At 42.7% G+C, this 20,911-nt stretch overlaps 1 protein-coding gene across 1 annotated transcript; it reads right to left on the bottom strand.

Moving 5' to 3' along the window:
* Positions 1 to 13,265: 13,265 nt before the first annotated feature.
* Positions 13,266 to 14,328, bottom strand: LOC124683944. The gene is made up of 5 exons (XM_047218358.1): positions 14,132 to 14,328; positions 13,942 to 14,029; positions 13,570 to 13,848; positions 13,425 to 13,490; positions 13,266 to 13,349 (listed from the first exon to the last, which is right to left on the bottom strand). The coding sequence occupies exons 1-5, from the start codon at positions 14,260 to 14,262 to the stop codon at positions 13,266 to 13,268; spliced, it is 648 nt and encodes a 215-aa protein (XP_047074314.1). The 5' UTR covers positions 14,263 to 14,328.
* Positions 14,329 to 20,911: the final 6,583 nt, after the last annotated feature.

The raw sequence follows: 20,911 nt of genomic DNA on the forward strand, positions 1-20,911 counted from the left end.
GTTCACTAGAGGTGTCTCTCCCATAAGATAAAAGCATGTTGGGTGAACAAATTACGGTCGGGCAATTGACAAATAGAGAGAGCATAACAATGCACATACATGACATGATAAGTATAGTGAGATTTAATTGGGCATTACGACAAAGTACATAGACCGCCATCCAACTGCATCTATGCCTAAAAAGTCCACCTTCGAGGTTATCATCCGAACCCCCTCCGGTATTAAGTTGCTAAACAACGAGACAATTGCATTAAGTATGGTGCGTAATGTAATCAACAACTACATCCTCGGACATAGCGCCAATGTTTTATCCCTAGTGGCAACAGCACAACACAACCTTAGAACTTTCTCGTCATCGTCCCGGTGTCAATGCGGGCATGAACCCACTATCGAGCATAAGTACTCCCTCTTGGAGTTAAAAGTAAAAACTTGGCCAGAGCCTCTACTAGAAACGGAGAGCATGCAAGATCATAAACAACACATGTATAATAACTTGATAATTAACATGACATAGTATTCTCTATCCATCGGATCCCGACAAACACAACATAGAGTATTACAGATAGATGATCTTGATCATGTTAGGCAGCTCACAAGATCCGACAATGATAGCACAATGGGGAGAAGACAACCATCTAGCTACTGCTATGGACCCATAGTCCGGGGGTAGACTACTCACTCATCACTCCGGAGGCGACCATGGCGGTGTAGAGTCCTCCGGGAGATGATTCCCCTCTCCGGCAGGGTGCGGAGGCGATCTCCTGGATCCCCCGAGATGGGATCGGCGGCGACGGCGTCTCCGGAAGGTTTTCCGTATCGTGGCTCTCGCGTCTGGGGGTTTCGTCATGGAGGCTTTAAGTAGGCGGAAGGGCAAGTCGAGAGGCGGCACGGGGGCCCACACCATAGGCCGGCGCGGCCGGGGTGGGGCCGCGCCGCCCTAGGGTTTGGCCACCCCGTGGCCCCTCTTTGTCTCGTCTTCGGACTTCGGAAGCTTCGTGGAAAAATAGGCCCCCGGGCTTTGATTTCGTCCAATTCCGAGAATATTTCCTTACTAGGATTTACGAAACCAAAAACAGCAGAAACGACAAGCGGCACTTCGGCATCTTGTTAATAGGTTAGTTCCAGAAAATGCACGAATATGACATAAAGTGTGCATAAAACATGTAGGTATCATCAATAATATGGCATAGAACATAAGAATTTATCGATACGTCGGAGACGTATCAGTACCGGAAAATGCATCAAAATGATATAAAGTGTATATAAAACATGTAGGTATTGTCATAAAACTAGCATGGAACATAAGAAATTATAGATACGTTAGAGACGTATCAAGCATCCCCAAGCTTAGTTCCTACTCGCCCTCGAGTAGGTGAACGATAAAAAGGATAATTTTTGAAGTGACATGCTACCGACATAATCTTGATCAATACTATTGTAAAGCATATGAGATGAATGAAGTGATTCAAAGCAATGGTAAAGATAATGACTAAACAACTGAATCATATAGCAAAGACTTTTCATGAATAGTACTTTCAAGACAAGCATCAACAAGTCTTGCATAAGAGTTAACTCATAAAGCAATAGATTCTTAATAGAAGGTTTTGAAGCAACACAAAGTAAGATATAAGTTTCAGCAGTTGCTTTCAACTTTCAACATGTATATCTCATGGATAATTTTCAATACAAAGTAATATGATGAGTGCAAATAAGCAAGTATGTAAGAATCAATGCACACAGTTGACACAAGTGTTTGCTTCTAAGATAGAAAGAAGTAGATAAACTGACTCAACATAAAGTAAAAGAAAAGGCCTTCGCAGAGGGAAGCATGGATTACTCATGTGCTAGAGCTTTTTATTTTGAAAACATGGAAACAATTTTGTCAACGGTAGTAATAATTCATATGTGTTATTCATAAAACCTCCTATAAGTTGCAAGCCTCGTGCATCGAATACTAATAGTGCCCGCTCCTTGTCCTAATTAGCTCGGATTTCCATGGATTATCATTGCATTACATATGTTTCAACCAAGTGTCACAAAGGGGTACCTCTATGCCACCTGTACAAAGGTCCAAGGAGATAAATCGCATTTGATTTCTCGATTTTGATAGATCTCAACTTGAGGACATCCATACCGGGACAACATAGAAAACAGATAATGGACTCCTCTTTAACGCTTTAAGCATTCAACAACAAATAATATTCTCATAAGAGATTTGAGGATTAATGTCCAAGCTGGAACTTCCACCATTATACATGGCTTTGGTTGGCGGCCCAATGTTCTTCTCTAACAATATGCATACTCAAACCATTCAAATCATGGCAAATCTCCCTTACTTCAGACAAGACGAACATGCATAGCAACTCACATGATATTCAACAAAGGTGTAACAGGTTGATGGCGTCCCCAGAAACACGGTTACCGCTCAACAAGCAACTTATAAGAACTAAGATACATAAGCAACATATTCTTTACTACAATAGTTTTTTAGGCTACTTTCCCATGAGCTATGTATTGCAAAGACAAGGAATGAAATTTTAAAGGTAGCACGCAAGCAATTTACTTGGAATGGCAGAGAAATACCACATAGTAGGTAGTTATGGTGGACACAAATGGCATAAGTTTTGGCTCAAGGTTTTGGATGCACGAGAAGCATTCCCTCTCGGTACAAGGCTTTGGCTAGCAAGGTTGTTTGAAGCAAACACAAGTATGAACCGGTACAGACAAAACTTACATAAGAACATGTTGCAAGCATTATAAGATTCTACACTTGTCTTCCTTGTTGTTCAAACACTTTTACCGAGAAAATATCTAGACTTTAGAGAGACCAATCATGCAAACCAAATTTCAACAAGCTCTACGGTAGTTCTCCACTAATAGGTTCAAACTACATGATGCAAGAGCTTAAACATGATCTACTTGAGAACTCAAAACAATTGCCAAGCATCAAATTATTCAAGACAATATACCAATTACCACATGAAGCATTTTCTGTTTCCAACCAAATAGCAATAAATGCAGCAGCTTTTAACTTTTGCCATGAACATTAAAAGTAAAACTAAGAACACCAGTGTTCAATATGAAAAAGCGGAGCGTGTCTCTCTCCCACACAAGGATTGCTAGGATCCGAATTTATTCGAGAGAATGAAAATAACAAAACGAAAATAAAAGCACACGAGATGCTCGCAAGTAAAGCACATAAGATGTGACGGAATAAAAATATAGTTTCACTAGAGGTGACCTGATAAGTTGTTGATGAAGAAGGGGATGCCTTGGGCATCCCCAAGCTTAGATGCTTGAGTATTCTTGAAATATGCAGGTATGAACCACGGGGGAATCCCCAAGCTTAGACTTTTCACTCTTCTTGATCATATTATATCATCCTCCTCTCTTGATCCTTGAAAATTTCCTCCACACCAAACTCAAAACAATCTCATTAGAGGATTAGTGCATAATCAAAAATTCACATGTTCAGAGAGGACACAATCATTCCCAACACTTCTGGTCATTACCCAAGGCTACTGAAATTTAATGGAGCAAATAAATCCACTCAAACACAGTAAAAGAGGCAATGTGAAATAAAATGCAGAATCTGTTAAAACAGAACAGTCCGTAAAGACGAATTTTTTCGAGGCACTTAACATGCTCAGATGAAGAAGCTCAAATTGAATGAAAGTTGCGCACATATCTGAGGATCACTCATGAATTTTTGCAGATTTTTTGGACTATACTACAGAGATATCAACTCAAATTCGCAACAACTAAAAATCTGTTTCTGCGCAGAAATCCAAATCTAGTATCAACTTTACTATCAAAGACTTTACTTGGCACAACAATGCAATAAAATAAAGATAAGGATAGGTTGCCACAATAGTAACAACTTCCAAGAAACAACAAAACAGTAGCAAAATAAAAACATGGGTTATCTCCCAAGAAGTGCTTTCTTTATAGCCATTAAGATGAGCTCAGGAATTTTAATGATGCTCACATAAGGATGAGTGTTGAAGCAAAGAGAGCATCAAAAAGCAAGTATGAAACAAATTTAAGCCTAACCCGCTTCCTATGCATAGGAATCTTGTACACAAATAAATTCATGAAGATCAAAGTGACAAGCATTGGAAGATAAAACACGAGTAACTTCAAAATTTTCAGCATGTAGAGAGGTGTTTTAGTACCATGAAAATTTCTACAACCATATTTTCCTCTCTCATAATAATTTCCAATAGCATCATGAACAAACTCAACAATATAACTATCACATAAAGCATTCTTATTCACATGCATAAAAGTATCATTACTCTCCACATAAGCATAATCAATTTTATTAGTAATAGTGAGAGTAAAACTATCACAACCATCATTGTAATCATCATAAATTGCAGGCATGGTATAATCATAATAAACATTATCCTCCATAGTAGGTGGCACCAAAATACCACTATCATTATAATCATCAATGGGAGGCAAAGTATCATCAAAGAAAATTTTCTCCTCAAAACTTGGGGGACTAAAAATATCACAACCAGCTTCCCCAAGCTTAAATTCTTCCATAGCATTAGCAATAATAGTGTTCAAAGAGTTCATGCTAATAACATTGCTACAACTATTTTGCAAACAAAGTTCCATGGGTTTTTTAATTCTCTCTTCAAACACATCGTGTCTTAATTCAATATAAATTTCATAAAGATCTCTAGTTTTGTTGTTGTTTTCCATTAAGCCTAACTAGTGAAAAATAAAAAAAGAAATAAAAAGGTATAATTGCAGGATCTAAAGGAAATAGCTTCGAGCACTCACACACCGACAACAGTGCTAGGAAATAGCTTAGTAGTCGGAGGATGTGAATACCTTTTACCTTACCTCCCCGACAACGGCGCCGAGAAAATAGCTTGATGTCTACGCACGCTTCTATTCCTGTAGACGGTGTTGGGCCTCCAAGAGCGAGAGGTTTGTAGAACAGCAGCAAGTTTCCCTTAAGTGAATCACCCAAGGTTTATCAAACTCGGGGAGGTAGAGGTCAAAGATATCCCTCTCAAGCAACCCTGCAATTAAGATACAAGAAGTCTCTTGTGTCCCCAACACACCTAATACACTTGTCGGATGTATAGGTGCACTAGTTCGGCGAAGAGATAGTGAAATACAAGTAATATGGATGATTATAAGTAGTAATTGCAATCTGAAATAAAAATGGCAGCAAGCGAACATGTAGCAGAACTTGTTGGAAACGGTGTTTCAATGCTTAGAAACAAGGCCTAAGGATCATACTTTTACTAGTGGACACTCTCAACAATGATAACATAACTGAATAAATAAATGCTACTCTTAAACACTCTCTTGTTGGATAACAAACACCATTCATTGTGTAGGGCTATAAAAGCACACCTCAAGCTGGAGTAAACAAGCTCCACAACTTCATAAAGGAATCACACACGATGCGCACACTGTCACCATCACAACATGGAGAGTGAATCCGGAGTTCATATTAAAGTAACCTCTAGAGTGCATAATAGACCGTTGCAATTTAGACCGAGTACTAATATAGCATACACACTATCAATAATAGCTATGAAAGGGGGAATAGATCACATCAATACTATCATAGTAATAGTTAACTTCATAATCTTCAAGAGATTACACACAGTCAACATTACATCATGGAGAAGGAATAGAATACTTTAATAACATCACTAGAGTAGCACATAGATTAATTGTGATACAAAGCTCATGATCACATAAAGATCACACCATGGGAGAGAGAGATGAACCACATAGCTACCGGTAGAGCCCTCAGCCTCGAGGGATAACTACTCCCTCCTCATCATGGGAGACAGCAATGGCGATGAAGATGGCGGTGGTGTCGATGGAGATGACTTCCGGGGGCACTTCCCCGTCCCGGCGGCATGCCGGAACAGAGACTTCTGTCCCCCCGAAACTTGTCTTCGCGATAGCGGCGGCTATGAAACTCTTCGTGGAATATCGTCGATTGTTTTAGGGTTTTCGCGACGGAAGGAATATATAGGCGAAGGGGCGATGTCGGTGGAGTCCCGAGGGGCCCACACCACATGGCGGCGCGGCCAGGGGTGGGGCCGCGCCCCCCTAGGGTGTGGCCGCCTCGTGGCTCATCTTCGTCTCCTCTTCGGTGTTCCGGAAGCCTCCGGTGGAAAATAAGACCGTGGGCTTTTGTTTCATCCAATTCCGAGAATATTTCCGTGTAGGATTTCGAAACCAAAAACAGCAGAAAATAGGAACTGGCGCTTCGGCATCTTGTTAATAGGTTAGTACCGGAAAATGCATCAAAATGATATAAAGTGTATATAAAACATGTAGGTATTGTCATAAAACTAGCATGGAACATAAGAAATTATAGATACGTTTGAGACGTATCATGCACCAACATGATCAGATGCAAGATGTGATAGATCAGGCCAAGAGAAGCTTTTAGCATCCTTTCTTTATGGAAGTTATGATGGTGGCATGCTGGAACATTTGGATAATCAGAAATGAGAAGATTTTCAGAAGCGAAAGGAGCTCCTTCGCTAAGTGGAGAAGCAAGTTCATCCATGATATCACTTTACTGCAATATAGGATTAAAGACAAACATAGAGATAGTCTTCTTTCTTGGATAAAGTCTCTACCTTAGAGGCTGATTTCCTGGGTTTTTTAGCTTTTTGAGTTTTTTCTTAGCTTTTTCTCTTCTTTTGTATATATTGCAGACTTTTTCTCTGCTTTAAATAAAGGAAAAAAATGTTGTGGGGCTTTTACCTCACAGTACAGGGTAAAAAAAACACCAATTATGTGCAATAGGTACCCAAGCAAGTAAAAAGTATGGCCAAAATGGTATGAGAGAGAAGGGGGGACGAGCTAAATGGAGGAAGAATGGCTTGGGTAGTGTGGTAGGTGGGAGGTTGGCTCTACTTTTGTTTATCTGGTTCGCTAATTCTGTGGCGCACAGGACACAGTGCGCCACAGAATACATTATTTTTGTGGCGCACCGGAGCCAGTGCGCCACAGAATAACTTATTTTTGTGGCGCACCAATGCCAGTGCGCCACAGAATAACTTATTTCTGTGGCGCACCAAGCACAGTGCGCCATAGAAATAGTGAAACCAATGATTGAGGGTGGCAGGGTGTGAGCCCAACCTAGTTTCTGTGGCGCATGGATCCTTGGTGCGCCACAAAATTAAGCTATTTTTGTGGCGCACCGTGCCATGTGCGCCACAAAATAACTTTCTGTGGCGCATTGTTGGGTGGTGCGCCACAAAACTAAGATCTCACATATAAGGCTTTTCCTACTAGTGTTGGCCCACAGAACCGCCATGAAAGCAGACTTGTGCATGCGACACCGCCAAGGCTTGGCTGAAACAACGGACATGGAAAGCAGGCTGGAACCCCAACGACCTGGCGAACAGAGAGAGGCGGCTAGGTACAGCACCGCACGCTGCACCGCCAAGGCTTGGCTTGGCTCAGGTGCACAGACATGGGTTCCAGGAGGGCTGGGACTGCTTGTCCCGCGGAACCGTCATGAAAGGCCGGGCAAGCACCATAGCAAGACGGGCAGTCTACTTGCAGACAACAACACCTCAAGTCACTCTCTGTTCGATAGCCAGGACAACATCAAGGTACAGCAACAAAAAGTGGTTGGCATTTCGTCGAACATCTTGCCCGCGCACTATTTCTTCCTCTATGTCAGCCTACACCTTCCTTGTTGACCAATCAAACTAGTGCGCCCAGCCTCCACGGAGCACCTTAATGCCAGAGCGGACCACCACATCTTGCAGCACTCTGGGCGGGCAAGGGAGGACGAGCACGCCGACATGCACCGCACAGGCGAGACTGGGCTCAAGCGTGCGGACGCCAGCGACGCAAAGACCTCTGCCTCCTCCCCTCGGGCAGGCAAAGCGTGGGCCGAGGAACCGCCGAACCGAAGAATTTAAATGGGCGGCGGCGATTCTTCGCCAGCGTGCGGCGCGTAGCCTAGGGTGGGCTCAGGCGCACATACATGGGAGCCATGATGAGAGGAGGAGAGCTGACTAGGTCAAGGTTGGCAAAAAAGCAATGGAGTGCGCAGCCGCCATCTCCTTGAATCGCGCCACCGCACCCGGAATTCCCTAGCCCTACCTGGATTCGCGCCCCTCCCCACACCGATGGGAGTCGCCTCAGCCGCCACCCGTTGCCTGTTGCCAACGAAGAGAGAGGAGCGGCCAGATTGGAGAGCAAAGCCGCCGCAGCCGGCAAGACCAGCCAGCGGACAAAGAGAGGATCGGCCGGAATCGAGAGGAACCAAGCGGCAACCAAAGAAGAAAGACCACCATGAATCGAGAATGCGGTCAGTCAAACCCCCCACCCAACACCAACGGAAAGGATAGAGCAGGCCCGAACAGAGCATGCGTCGACCATGCAGCACGGTGTGTGGCCAGAGCCGAACGGCAGCCCACACACCGACAATGGGCCCCATGGCGAAGCGAGCACCGTCCAAACGCGAGGATGCTGGGATCGCAACAGCCTTAACCTTTTTAAAGATGTTATTTACTAGTTCCTGCATTTATTTTTGGTACCTGTAAGATATGACGCAAAATCTTCCTCTGCCCAATGCGAAGGCGAAACATGCTGTCTATGTTTCCATTCCTAGCCGGGATAGAAAGATCTATATGAACAACGCACGTACACGTATATATCCAAAAGGCCTGCTTAATCTTCTTCATACTGTTCCCTAAAGACGATCTATGCGTGTGTGGTGTCCATTCTTCGTTCTCCACTGAACCAAACATAGAGGAAAGCAGATAAGAACCATACATAGATATAAGGAAATAAAATGTATAGCTATGATTTACCTAACACCTTACGTAACACACATTAATTTGACGTGTAACAATATGTCACATTTGACATAACCAAGTCTAAGTAACAAGTAATGAGACGTCAGCTTCAAAAAAAAAAGCAAAGACGTGAGCTACATGAACTGTTTTTAAACCAAAAAAAAAGTACATATATAGTATTTCCTCCGTTCCATATTAGTTGTCGCAGATGTGGATGTATCTATACATAAAATTTGTCTAAATACATCTTTATCAGTGACACCTAATATAAGCAGAGCGACGTACATAAGTGTTGATCAATATTGTGTGTGTATGTCTCATGGCACAATAAAATGTGTCTAAGTACATCTATATCAAGCCTTATCCCAATTCCCAATAGAACTCTCATGGCACAAAAAAAAAAGAATAGTCTAGCATCAGCCGTTGCCATATTCTGCACCAACACAATCCTATACTAAATGATCATAGAGGTTTTAGTTGACTAGTTATAGTCATAACATGGTATAAGCATGCACCAAGTCAACCCAATAAAGCATTAAAGGAGAATACCACAATATTATGCTTTTATGGTGGAACCAACACATGATTCTTTCAATGACACATTATGCACTCTCAACTATTTGAAACAAGTCATGTTACAACAATAAATACTAAGCATATAACAAGAATAACATCCAACATGACATGCCAAAATCTATACCACAGTCTAGGCAAGCTCCCTTTTTGCATCACTATAGTCGTGAAACATTTTATTCGTATCTAACACCAAACAACTTATTTGAAATAGCTCTCAGAGATGAAATACAATATGGACCAGAGAGCTAATCATACATAAATAATGAATACTAACGAGCTCTAAACAAAATCCGAATGAAAGAACAAGAGCAAAACGCAGTACCAGAAAACTAGAATACTCGCAGAACAATAACAGCGAAAACTAGAGCGATCTATACAATTAAAATGGAGCGGGTGTTTCTGCAAAATAGATGTGCCAGGATCCAACATATGCTACAGCAAAAAAAACAAAAAAACAAAGACAAAAAAAACAAAAATAAAGACGCTGCAAAAACAACACATAGCGTATGAAACAATAAAAATATAGCGCATAGAGAGATGACCTGTTGCTTTGTTGATGAAGAGGGGATGCCTTAGGCATCTCCAAGATTTGACGCTTGTACCTCTTTAATATTTCATGGGGCGCAGGGGCATCCCCAAGTTTAAGCTTTTGTCCATTCTTCACCTCATCACATCATTCTTGGGTTGATTTCTAACATATACCAAACCTCTATTAAATAATTATGTACTGTAGCAACTCTTCAAAAAAATCTTTGATCAAAATAACTTAAAAAGAAAGAGATTTGAGAGGAAAATTCAAATAGTGTAGAAATCTGTCAAAACAGAACAGCAGGTAAAGATAGATTTTTCTGAAAATCCTCTCTTACTCATATCGAAAAGTGGTCAACTAACGAAAGTTAGATAATAACCTGGGGCATAAGCATTAAAAATGGCAGCTCAAAATTCCGCTCTGGCCATTTGTACGAAGTTTTATGGTGACAGCACGGAATCTGTTTTCAGGACAGCAACTTCCCTAAATCTTACTTTCTTCCTATTAAAGGCTATTCTTGGCACGAAAATAAAATAAAAATAATAAGGAGAGGTTATTACAGAGGTAATAAATTTCAAGACTCAACAAAATAAAAATTACAGTAAATAAACATGGGTTATCTCCCAAGAGTATTTTTCTTTAACGCCTTTTAGCTGGGCGCAGAAAAAGAGCAAGTATCAAGTATTATCAAGTGAAGAAGCATTAACATCATAATTTTTCCTAACAATAGAGTCATAAGGTGACTTCTTTCTTTTCCGAGGGAAGTGTTCCATACATTTCTTGAGTGGGAATTGATATTTAATAATCCCATCTCTCATATCAATAGCAGCACCAACAGTTCTAAGAAACGGTCTTCCCAACATAATTGGACAAGAAGCATTGCATTCAATATCCAAAACAACAAAATCAACGGGGACAAGGTTATTGTTAACCATAATAAGAACATTATTAACTCTTCCCAAAAGTTTCTTTGCAACAATATCAACAAGATGAACATCTAAATAATATTGTTCCAATGGTGGCAATTCAAGCATATCATAGATTTTTCGAGGCATAACAAAAAATACTTGCACCAAGATCACATAAAGCGTTGCAATCAAAGCCATCTATTTTTCATCTTAATGATGGGCTCCCAGCCATCTTCTAACTTTTTAGAAATAGAAGCTTCACGTTTTAATTTCTCTTCTCTAATTTGCATAAGAGCATTTGTAATATGCTTTGTAAAAGCCATATTTATAACACTAGCACTAAGACTTCTAGTAAGCTTTTGTAAGAACTTAGAGATATTGCAATCATCAAAATAAAACTCATTATTATCAAAAGTAAAAGGACTCCATACTCCGAAAAATTTCAGCATACTTATCAGGAGCAGTTTCAGTTGTTCTAAGCAATTTTGTATAAGGAGCAGGGACTTTTCCTACAATAATTATTTTACCATTAATAGTAGAAGAGTGACTAGCATTTGAAACTTCATTATTGCTGGTGGTGGTGATGGTACAAACTTTAGTCAAATTATTATTTGTAGCAATTTCATCTTCTCTTTCCCACCTAGCATGCAATTCCACCAACATCCTAACATTTTTATCAATTCTAACTTGAATGGAATTTGTAGTAGAAAAGGGATTTTCTCTATCTCTTTCCGTTCAGCTTCTATTTATTGTCTACGTACACACCCGCATCTTTAAAATATCGGCCTAGATTAGTGTAACATATTTTCTCTCCACTTTTTTTATGTTAGATTCAACCACGCTATCTGCCTTCCATAAAAAAAAATACCTGTAAGCTATAAATACACGCTAGCTTCAACCATAAAATTGTAGCTAGGTTGAACGTGATGAAGAATGTATGGTACGACGTATAAATTAATGAATATACCTATATGAATTCGAGTATGTGGTATACATATGTGTATTTATGATTTGGTATACCAAATATAGTTGGAGAAAACACATTTTTTTAGTTTAGTACAAAACATGCAAAGGAATACTAATGTTTCAAAAATGTATTTTCTAAGATATTTACCGTATCCAAGAGTTTGAAACTTCTCGCCGCTATACCCAAATGACCTTAAAGGACCGAAATATTCCAATTTGCCGATGAAAAGTTCTTCCTTGGAGGGGTTTCTAAATTTTCTAAAATTTTAATCATCTATTGGCTATCAGTATAAAGAACAAAATATATAAATTAAGCTTAGGTTAATTTCTACTTATATTTATGTTTATTACTGTTAATTTAAGATAAATATTCATATACGAAACAATGCACTTATTGGAACATTGAATACGCGTTCAGCATATACGTTTTTTAGATGAGTATCATGTATTTAAAACGGGTATAGAAAATGATACAAAGAAAATTTCACACAAAGCAATACCATTTCGCATTTGTTACTTGCCCTAATTGTTAACAAATGGTAAATTATTTTATATTAATTGCATCATGGAAAAATTACTTTGCTATTGTATTCATAAAATTATTACACATTAAAGATGATACATGTAACATATAGACTTACTTTTCACACAAACACTACAATTATGCCCTCGCATATGCGAAGGCCATCTTGCTAGTTTATATAGAAATAAGATCAATATAAAGCATGTCAAAGGCTAAGAAGTCACATATTTCACAAAGGAGGATGAGCACCACATAATCCAGAACAGATGTAGTACAAGAGATAAAGATAGATCTGCACAAAATACAACATTAATTCTTGGCATGCCTATTAAATACTATATGATTTTTTGCCCGCTCGGTTGCCAAGAAAACCATGACAAAGATCTTCCTACTCCTCAGGTGGACCGTTATTATTATTTCAACCGTGACATATAGAATGTCATGGTAATCTGAACATTATTATCACATAATTATCTACTTGACTTCACACTATTGGCTAGCTCATAGTTTTAGCATTAGTACAACCTACTGATATAATATCTGGTACAGTATATGATGTTCAATGAAATGACATAGCAATCATTCGTCCCAAAATTAAGATTGTTTCCAACGCAAATGATATTGCTAGCTCATAGTTTTAGCATTAGTACATTTTTGTCGGTTGGAGATATATGATTTTGCGTGTACAACATAAATACATATAAAACCATCTCTTTATTGGTAGGCCATTTTCGACACATAACAGACGATGCCCTCGCTGTGACGCGCGTAATATGGCGCCAGCAGATACACACACGAGCCTAATATGGCTTTGTTTCAAACGCCGGCCGTTGCTTTTCTATTGTACTGGCAGCTGTGTGCCAATTAAGCGTATCTTGCATATGCAAGCCAAACCCATACATAATTAAGTAGCGGTCGTCCCCCGTTTTCTCGATCGGCCCCGCTCGCTCTCACAGCTCCGGCAGCGCCTCCCTGATGCTGTGGATGCTCTCAATCGAGTGATCTGCACCGATCACACGCTGAGAGGTGCCGACCTGTGGAGCACAGACCGTCACAACTTTGCACACTGCAAATTAAAGATTCAGATAAGCAGGATATGCCTGACGTACCAGCACCGTGCGCAGCCCGATCTGTTTTCCGGCCTGGATGTTCCGCACGCTGTCGTCGAAGAAAACCTGCAGCACGCACGCATGTAAGCAAGGCTTGGTCAGCAGCACACGGCCAGGCACAAAATTAATCGCACCGAAAACGTACCGCCGTGGAGGGGTTCACGTCGAAGATTCTTAGCGCCGCCTGCATGGCGTCGACGCTGGGCTTGCACAGGACGGGCGTCTTGGGCAGCTTGCCAATCCTGCCCCCTGACCAGGCGAGATGCCCTGCGATGTCGAAGATCTCGGTTCCGGCCATGTCCCACGGCTGCAGCGGGCAAGGCTTGTTCAGACTCTCGAAACATATGATGTCCTCGAAGCAGTCCTGCAGGCCCAGCCGCTTGAGGGCTCTCACCGTATGTGCCCTGTCGCTGTTGGTAAAAATCTGAAAGCATGTGTGTCAAAACACGTTAGCTAGCCTTTTATTCTTGCTGATAATTAATGTGCTTGAAATTGAAATTAACAGGAGGACACGTACTAGCTTCCGGATGCGAATGCTCTTGAGCATGTGTTTCAGAGCTGGGTCAGGCTTGATGTTGTGGTAAGGAAGGCTTCCATGGACGAAGCTGCATGCCAGACAGAGAAGGTATTGCTCCAGCATAGTACTCGTAGTAGAGAGAATTGACACGAGGAAGGGGTTTTTGATGTGGTGTTCATGATGCACGTACCTGTGGTAGTCGTCGTAATCAAGCTTGTATCCGATCGCCCTGAGGCCGGCCAAAGTTGTTCCGTAGTTCTTGTACAGAATGCCGCAGAGCTTTTCGACCTTGCTCTCTTCTATACCCAGCTTTTCCACCATGTAACACTCGATATTCTTCCCGGTATTATGTGCGATCCCGGAGTTGTGAGGATAGATCGTATCGTCCAGATCTGCATGTTTTCGTGGCAGAGAAACGTCAGAATGCAGAACCTTCGCATTTCGTTAAAAAGGAAAATGTTAAGAGTGGCGCAGTGGGTTACCGAAGAGGGCACACTCCATGGTACGCTGAGAGGAACGACGGATCGATAGGGAGGAGGAGGTGGATGGAGTAGAAATGAAGTGCCTGGATGGGTTTAAATAGGCTGGAGTGCCATGGGAGGGAGAGGGAGAGAGCCCGGTACGCATCTCTTCCCACAGATAGCTGTCTTTTTCATTTATAAATGTATAGAGAGTCGATACATGAACAAGGATAGAGAGATATTTGTGCAGAACACAGCTGATGTTCCATCTGTTCCGCTGGAAGAAGGCAATAACCTTGGCAATTTGGGACGAGGTGCTGCTCCCCAGTAGCGCTGACCGGTACCTTTCTGCTTTGGCTACTTTCCTGACCTTTCGCTGCTTGGATTTGAATTCCATGTGCTGCTCCTGCTCGTATCTTTGCATACTAGTTTTCGTGGTGAAATAAGAACTCTTTGGTTCCACTATATTCTTTCTGGTTTGTATTGTTTTGTAATCTTTCATGGTCCCGGGCGAGCCACAATACAACACCAATTCCCGTCAGGTCAAAATGTTAGATAGCTCCTCCACTTCTTGAAATGGCAGAAACAAAGAACTCACGCAATTAGAAAATATCAAAGCACCAATCATCCAGGCTCCAGCCATAATGATGTTCGTAACAGCCAGCCAAAAAAAAAAAACTGGCAGCAACTTCAACCTACAGCTTGACCCAGGATTTGCACACAGATGTAGCGCATTAACTCTGTTCTTTCCGAGTGCATTCCTTATGGTTTCAGCACGAGTGACCAAGCAGGGCTAGACTGTTGGTTGCTACTATAAAAGTGAGTGGCAGTACAAGCCACCCAATATTCGCTTGATCCCTTGATCTGATGGTACTCCCATCTCCATATGGCCCGATATGCTAAATCCACACGGGAGTCCACCGTCGTGCCCATTTCGATGGTGTGTTCCCCGTCCTTCTACAGATCACGCTTCTTTTTTGTTCTTCTTTCTCTTCTTTAATCACTCTTTATCTTTTTTTCAGATCCAATTTGAGAAGGACGGCTAGCAGATCGACGGCGCGGAGGATGGCTGGCAGAAGGCGCGGAGGCTCGCAGATGTTGGACGCGGAGGACAGCCAGCAGATGTTCGACTCGAATGACGACATGCACATAGACATAGTCCAAGACAAAGACAAAGACACAAACTCAACTATAGAGATGCAGCGTTCTATAACTTTCCTAAATAATTTTGAGATGAATAAAAGTAACAAATACGCAGCACCCCTTTGCCTAGCTATATCACGTGCCTCTAATTTATGTGATGACTTGGAGGATGATGAGGAACATATTATTGCTGATCAACTGGATGTAGTAATGCCACAAACAAGATACAAGCAAAAACGTAAAAAAAAAATGGTCTTATGACAAGCCGAATGTTAGGAGGAGTGACCAAATTAAGTTTAGAAGAAATAATAAATAGGTTTAAATGGAAGGTGTTGTTAGACAATGTAATAGGTCTCTCTCTCTCTCCGTATACCATACGTATTGTGTATTGGATACATTATACAATGTACTTGTGTCCCACTATATAACATGCAACCCGTACCAGCTCCACGTACGGTTCCCGTGACAAAGTTCCACATGGTATCAGAGCGACTTCTTCCCTGACCTAGCTGCCAAGCCGATCGCCGCCGCCGCTGGTTATCAGCCGCCGCCGCCGCCATCCGAAATCTCTGCCGCCGCCGCAAGCCATCTGCTGCCGCACACATACACGTCCAAATTCCAAAGCCCCACAATCAAACTCGCCGCTGCTGCTCCTTAGCCGCCGCCCAAAACCCTAAACCTTCCAGACAACAAATCTGCTGCTGCTGCTCATCTAGCCGCCGCCGCCCAAAACCCCAACTCCCAGAAACCAAAACATGTCGTCACTGCTCTTCTAGCTGCCGCCGCCCAAAACCTAGACATCAAAACCCATCGCTGCTGCTCATCTAGCCGCAGCCGACAGAACCCGCCGATAAATACCCCGATCTTCGATGGCTTCGTCCTCCTCCGCAACCGCTCTGGCTGCTGCTCTGGGTGCTCCTCCGACCCAGCTTCTCACACGGGACAATGCGCTCATCTGGAAGGCGCTGGTTGTCCCTACCCTCCGAGGTGCCTGTGTTCTTGAACTAGTTGAAGGTGAAGACAAGGCTCCTGAAGAAGTCCTTGAAACGGAAGATTCCAACGGCAAGAAGGTGACTATACAGAATCCCCACTATGCCTCCTGGATTGCTCGTGATCAACAAGTTCTTCGCTGGCTGTTGAATGCTTTGTCCCCGGATGTGCTAGCTCATGTCATTGGTCTTGAAACGTCTGCTGAAGTTTGGGAGGCTCTCAACACTCATGTCTCTGCCTCGTCAAAATCCCATGTGCAACATCTAAGGACAACACTTGTTGAGACAAAGAAGAACACCATGTCTGCTGAAAAATATTTCTCCAAGATGAAGACCATTGCTCAGGAGCTTGCTGCTGCCGGAAGCCCATAGATGGTGATGAACTTGTGTGGTATGTGCTGAAGAATCTCAGTGGGGAATATAACAATTTGATCACCGCTGTCCGTGCCAACCCAAGCACCACCCTTCCTGATTTGTTTGGCCAAGTTCAGGCGTTTGACAGAATGCACAAGACAGAAGATACAAGCTTCACCTCCTCTGCCCACCTTGCTCACCGTGGTGGTGGTGCTCCATCCCGGGGCCAGGATCGGTGGCATGATGACCGTGGTGGCCAGGACAGGTGGCGTGATGATCGCCCACACCGTCGTGATGATGGAGATCAGCGTGATGATGGGTGTGGCCGTGGTGGTGGTGGTCATCGTGGTGGCTACCAAGGCCGTGACAATGGTGGTTATCAAGACCGCCACCGTGATGATGATCGTCCCCATCACCGTGATGATGGAGATCGGCGTGATGATGGTGGGCGCTGTCGCGATCGCCAGCCCACCCGCTTTGTTGACACCACTTGTCAAATATGCACAATTTATGGTCACCCTGCAAAAGATTGTTGGTGGCGTTATGAGGAGGATCGTGAGTGTCGTGACAATGGAGATCATGGCCACAAGGATGCAAATTTTTCTTCTCATGGAGTTGATACAAACTGGCATTATGATACATGCACTACTGATCACATCATTGGTGAACTGATTAAGCTTTCCACTCATGATGACTACAATGGTCGCGATCAAGTCCGCACTGCTGAAGGCACAGGTATGCATATTAGTCATATTGGTCATTCAACTTTGCGCACTCCTCATGCTTCGTTTGATCTCAATGATATACTACATGTTTCTAGTGCATCTAAAAATCTTTTATCCGTTCATAAGTTCACTCTTGATAATCACGTGTTCATTGAGTTTCATCCTTTCTTTTTTGTCATCAAGGACCAAGAAACTCGACGCGTCCTCTTTAGAGGCCCATGCTATGGAGGCCTATATCCATTGATGCCCATTTCCACTGCGTCCTCCAAGCATGCATACATCACAATAAAGCCATCATCCTCTATATGGCACCGCCGTTTAGGACATCCCTCTTCGTTTGTGGTTCAACAAGTACTTAGGAAAAATAAGATAGCTTACACCCCAGAAAGTACCCCATATGTGTGTGATTCATGTCAATTGGCAAAGAGTCATCAATTGCCATATCCTATTTCTAGTAGTAGATCTACTGTTCCCTTAGAGCAAGTTTTTTCTGATGTATGGGGTCCTGCACCTCTCTCTGCTAGGAAACATTCATACTATGTAAGCTTTATTGATGATTTTAGCAAGTTCACTTGGATTTATTTGCTCAAAAGTCGTGCTGATGTTCAAAAATATGTTGAGCGTAAGTTTGATAGAAAAAATATAACAATGCAAACTGACTGGGGTGGTGAATATGAAAATCTCAAATCCTTCTTTCAAACATTTGGTATCACTCACCATGTCTCATGTCCTCATGCTCATCAACAAAATGACTCTGCTGAACGAAAACATCGTCATATAGTCGAAGTTGGTCTAGCTTTGCTTGCAAATGCATCTATGTCTCAAGTACTGGGATGAAGCTTTTCTTACTGCCACATTTCTTATAAACTTACTTCCCAGTAAAGTCATCAACTTTGAAACCCCAGCTGAACGTCTTCTTCATATGACACCAAACTATGATGCTCTTCGAGTTTTTGGTTGTGCTTGTTGACCCAACCTTCGTCCTTACAACACTCGCAAGCTTGCTTTCTGTTCCACTCGTTGTGTGTTTCTTGGTTATAGTCCTCTTCACAAGGGTGTAAAGTGTCTAGACATAAATATTGGACGAGTGTATATCTCTGGTGATGTTGTGTTTGATGAAAATGTGTTTCCTTTGCCTCATTGCATCCTAATGTTGGCCCTCTTCTTAGGAGAGAAATTCTTCTTCTTCCATCATTCACATATGAGTCTAATGAGGGTGCAAATAATGTTGAGGATCATGTGCATATTGTGCCTATTACTAATGTGTTGCGAGTTGCATAAAATACTGATGAAAATTTCAGACAAAACAGAGTTGAAATTCCTGCAGAAAATGAACTTGAACATGCGGCAAAAGAAGACAAAATCAGCGCTGAAATCCATGCAGATTCTGCTGCAGATTTGTCCGATCACGAGGAACCTCAGCCCGAGGCTTATTCTCCCGCCGTCGGGTCGCGCGGAGATGCTCCGGCTGCGTCTGTCGGCCACACGCCCCCGGCTCGTCCTGGCGCTCCACCTGGCGAGCGGTCCCCGGCGCTCTCGGCTGCGCGTGGTGGTCACGCGCCCTCGCCCAGCCCTAGTGCGCCATCTGGCAGCTCGTCTGCGTCGCCCGCCTCGAGTGCGACGCATGTTGTCTCCCCGCAGCCTGTTGCTGATCCTGTCCTCTCTGGATCGTCTGCGGCCGGCGATAGTGCGGACGATTCTGCGGTATCTTCAGAACATGAACAAGAGCAAGATCAGCCTACACCACATGCTTCTCATGCTGTTTCACCTCCGCGCATTCGTACTCGATTGCAGCAAGGTATAAGACAGCCTAAAAAGTATACTGATGGCACAGTTCGATATGGCTTGTTTTCTTCTACAGGAGAACCATCCACTCTTTCTGAGGCACTTGATGACTCACACTGGCGTCAGGCAATGGATGAGGAATATAATGCGTTGATGGAAAATAAAACATGGCATCTTGTTCCCCCAAGCAAAAACAAGAACTTGATTGATTGCAAGTGGGTATTAGTTAACAGTAAAACTCACCTAGCTAGGAGCCTTGACAGCGTTTTGCAGCTATCAGCCGTCCGATCAGGCCTATGCACACTCGGGATTGTTCGGCCGTTCCACAACTTCGCTTACGTCTCTGCCTCAGCTAGAGAGGCTGGCAATATATATCTGGGCCGCTACTCTGCAGGCCGACCTGGACGTCTTTACATTAATTGGGCTGACTAGCTGTGAAATATGTTGGATGGGCCGATGAGCTATGTACACGAGGCCCCTGTGCTTTTTCTGTTTCTCTTCCTTCGTACGGGAAGGCGAAGTGGCGGCAGGCGGTGGAGGAGGCCATGGAGAGGCTGCCGCAATTTATGAGAGAGAATTTATTGGCGCTATTAATGGAAACTTCCATTTTCTTTCCTCCCGGTGATGGTGGTGGACTACCGTTTTATAGATGCCCTCTCTCCAATTTCTCATATAAAGGTGCGCATAAATTTTCCTCTCTCCCTCTCTTCTGGCTGTCGACCTCCCAATCTCCCATCCCCATGTTCTTCGCCTGGTTAGTAGAAGTGCGGGTGGTGGGCGAATGGCGGCGGCTGTTCTCTCGCCAAACTACGGCTGTCGCCAAACATATTCATCTTACCCTGCTGACTGAGGAAGACCGTGGAGGTGTGAATAAGATGCAACAACCATCTAGATCCGCGGCCCGTCTTAACATAAAGCTGCATCCATCCATGGAAGATGAGGCCTCTGCAATCCGTGATGCCCGTGTTATCCAGCCATGAGCCATCTGTCTTCTCAAGCTCGTTGTTTTCAGCAGTCCAAACTGGCTACCTGCATGTGTAGGGATTGGAGTTACAGTAAGTGTTTGTTTATTCTGCATAAATCTTGGTTCGCTCTCCTTTGTTAATTTCTACTAATGAATATGCTAATGTCCGTGTTATCTTCTCAAATGATTTTCATTTCTTATATTCTTTTATCTTTTGTTCAGATGAATAGATTTTTGCAAAATGCGACTTCATGGAATGCTGCATCAGATTATTCTTGTGAGGACTACTGGTGAGCTTATGTGCAACACCTCTCTACCACCCCGAGAACACAATTAGTCTGCTCATCTACCTATTAATTATAGAACAGATCTTCGTAATTAGTATTATTCTCTTCTAGAATTATTCACATGAACAAATGGAGGTCCATATGGCATGAGGAATGTTCAAGGATGCCACTCTGATCGTTGCTCAGCTGGTAGGAACCTCTGATCCTTACTTAGTTGGTAACCTATATTTATGTCTTATCAAACAAGATATATGTATTTAAA

This window comes from Lolium rigidum, chromosome 1, assembly GCF_022539505.1.
Source record: "Lolium rigidum isolate FL_2022 chromosome 1, APGP_CSIRO_Lrig_0.1, whole genome shotgun sequence".
NCBI lineage: Eukaryota > Viridiplantae > Streptophyta > Magnoliopsida > Poales > Poaceae > Lolium > Lolium rigidum.

What these genes read in the sequence shown, in the direction of transcription:
- LOC124683944 (XM_047218358.1), bottom strand. Translation starts at nt 14,262, where the DNA reads ATGGTGGAAAAGCTGGGTATAGAAGAGAGCAAGGTCGAAAAGCTCTGC. An exon ending in GCATTCGCATCCGGAAGCTA is followed by an intron (nt 13,849 to 13,941) that starts GTACGTGTCCTC and finishes ACATGCTTTCAG; the next exon opens with ATTTTTACCAACAGCGACAG. An exon ending in ACGTGAACCCCTCCACGGCG is followed by an intron (nt 13,491 to 13,569) that starts GTACGTTTTCGG and finishes TGCGTGCTGCAG; the next exon opens with GTTTTCTTCGACGACAGCGT.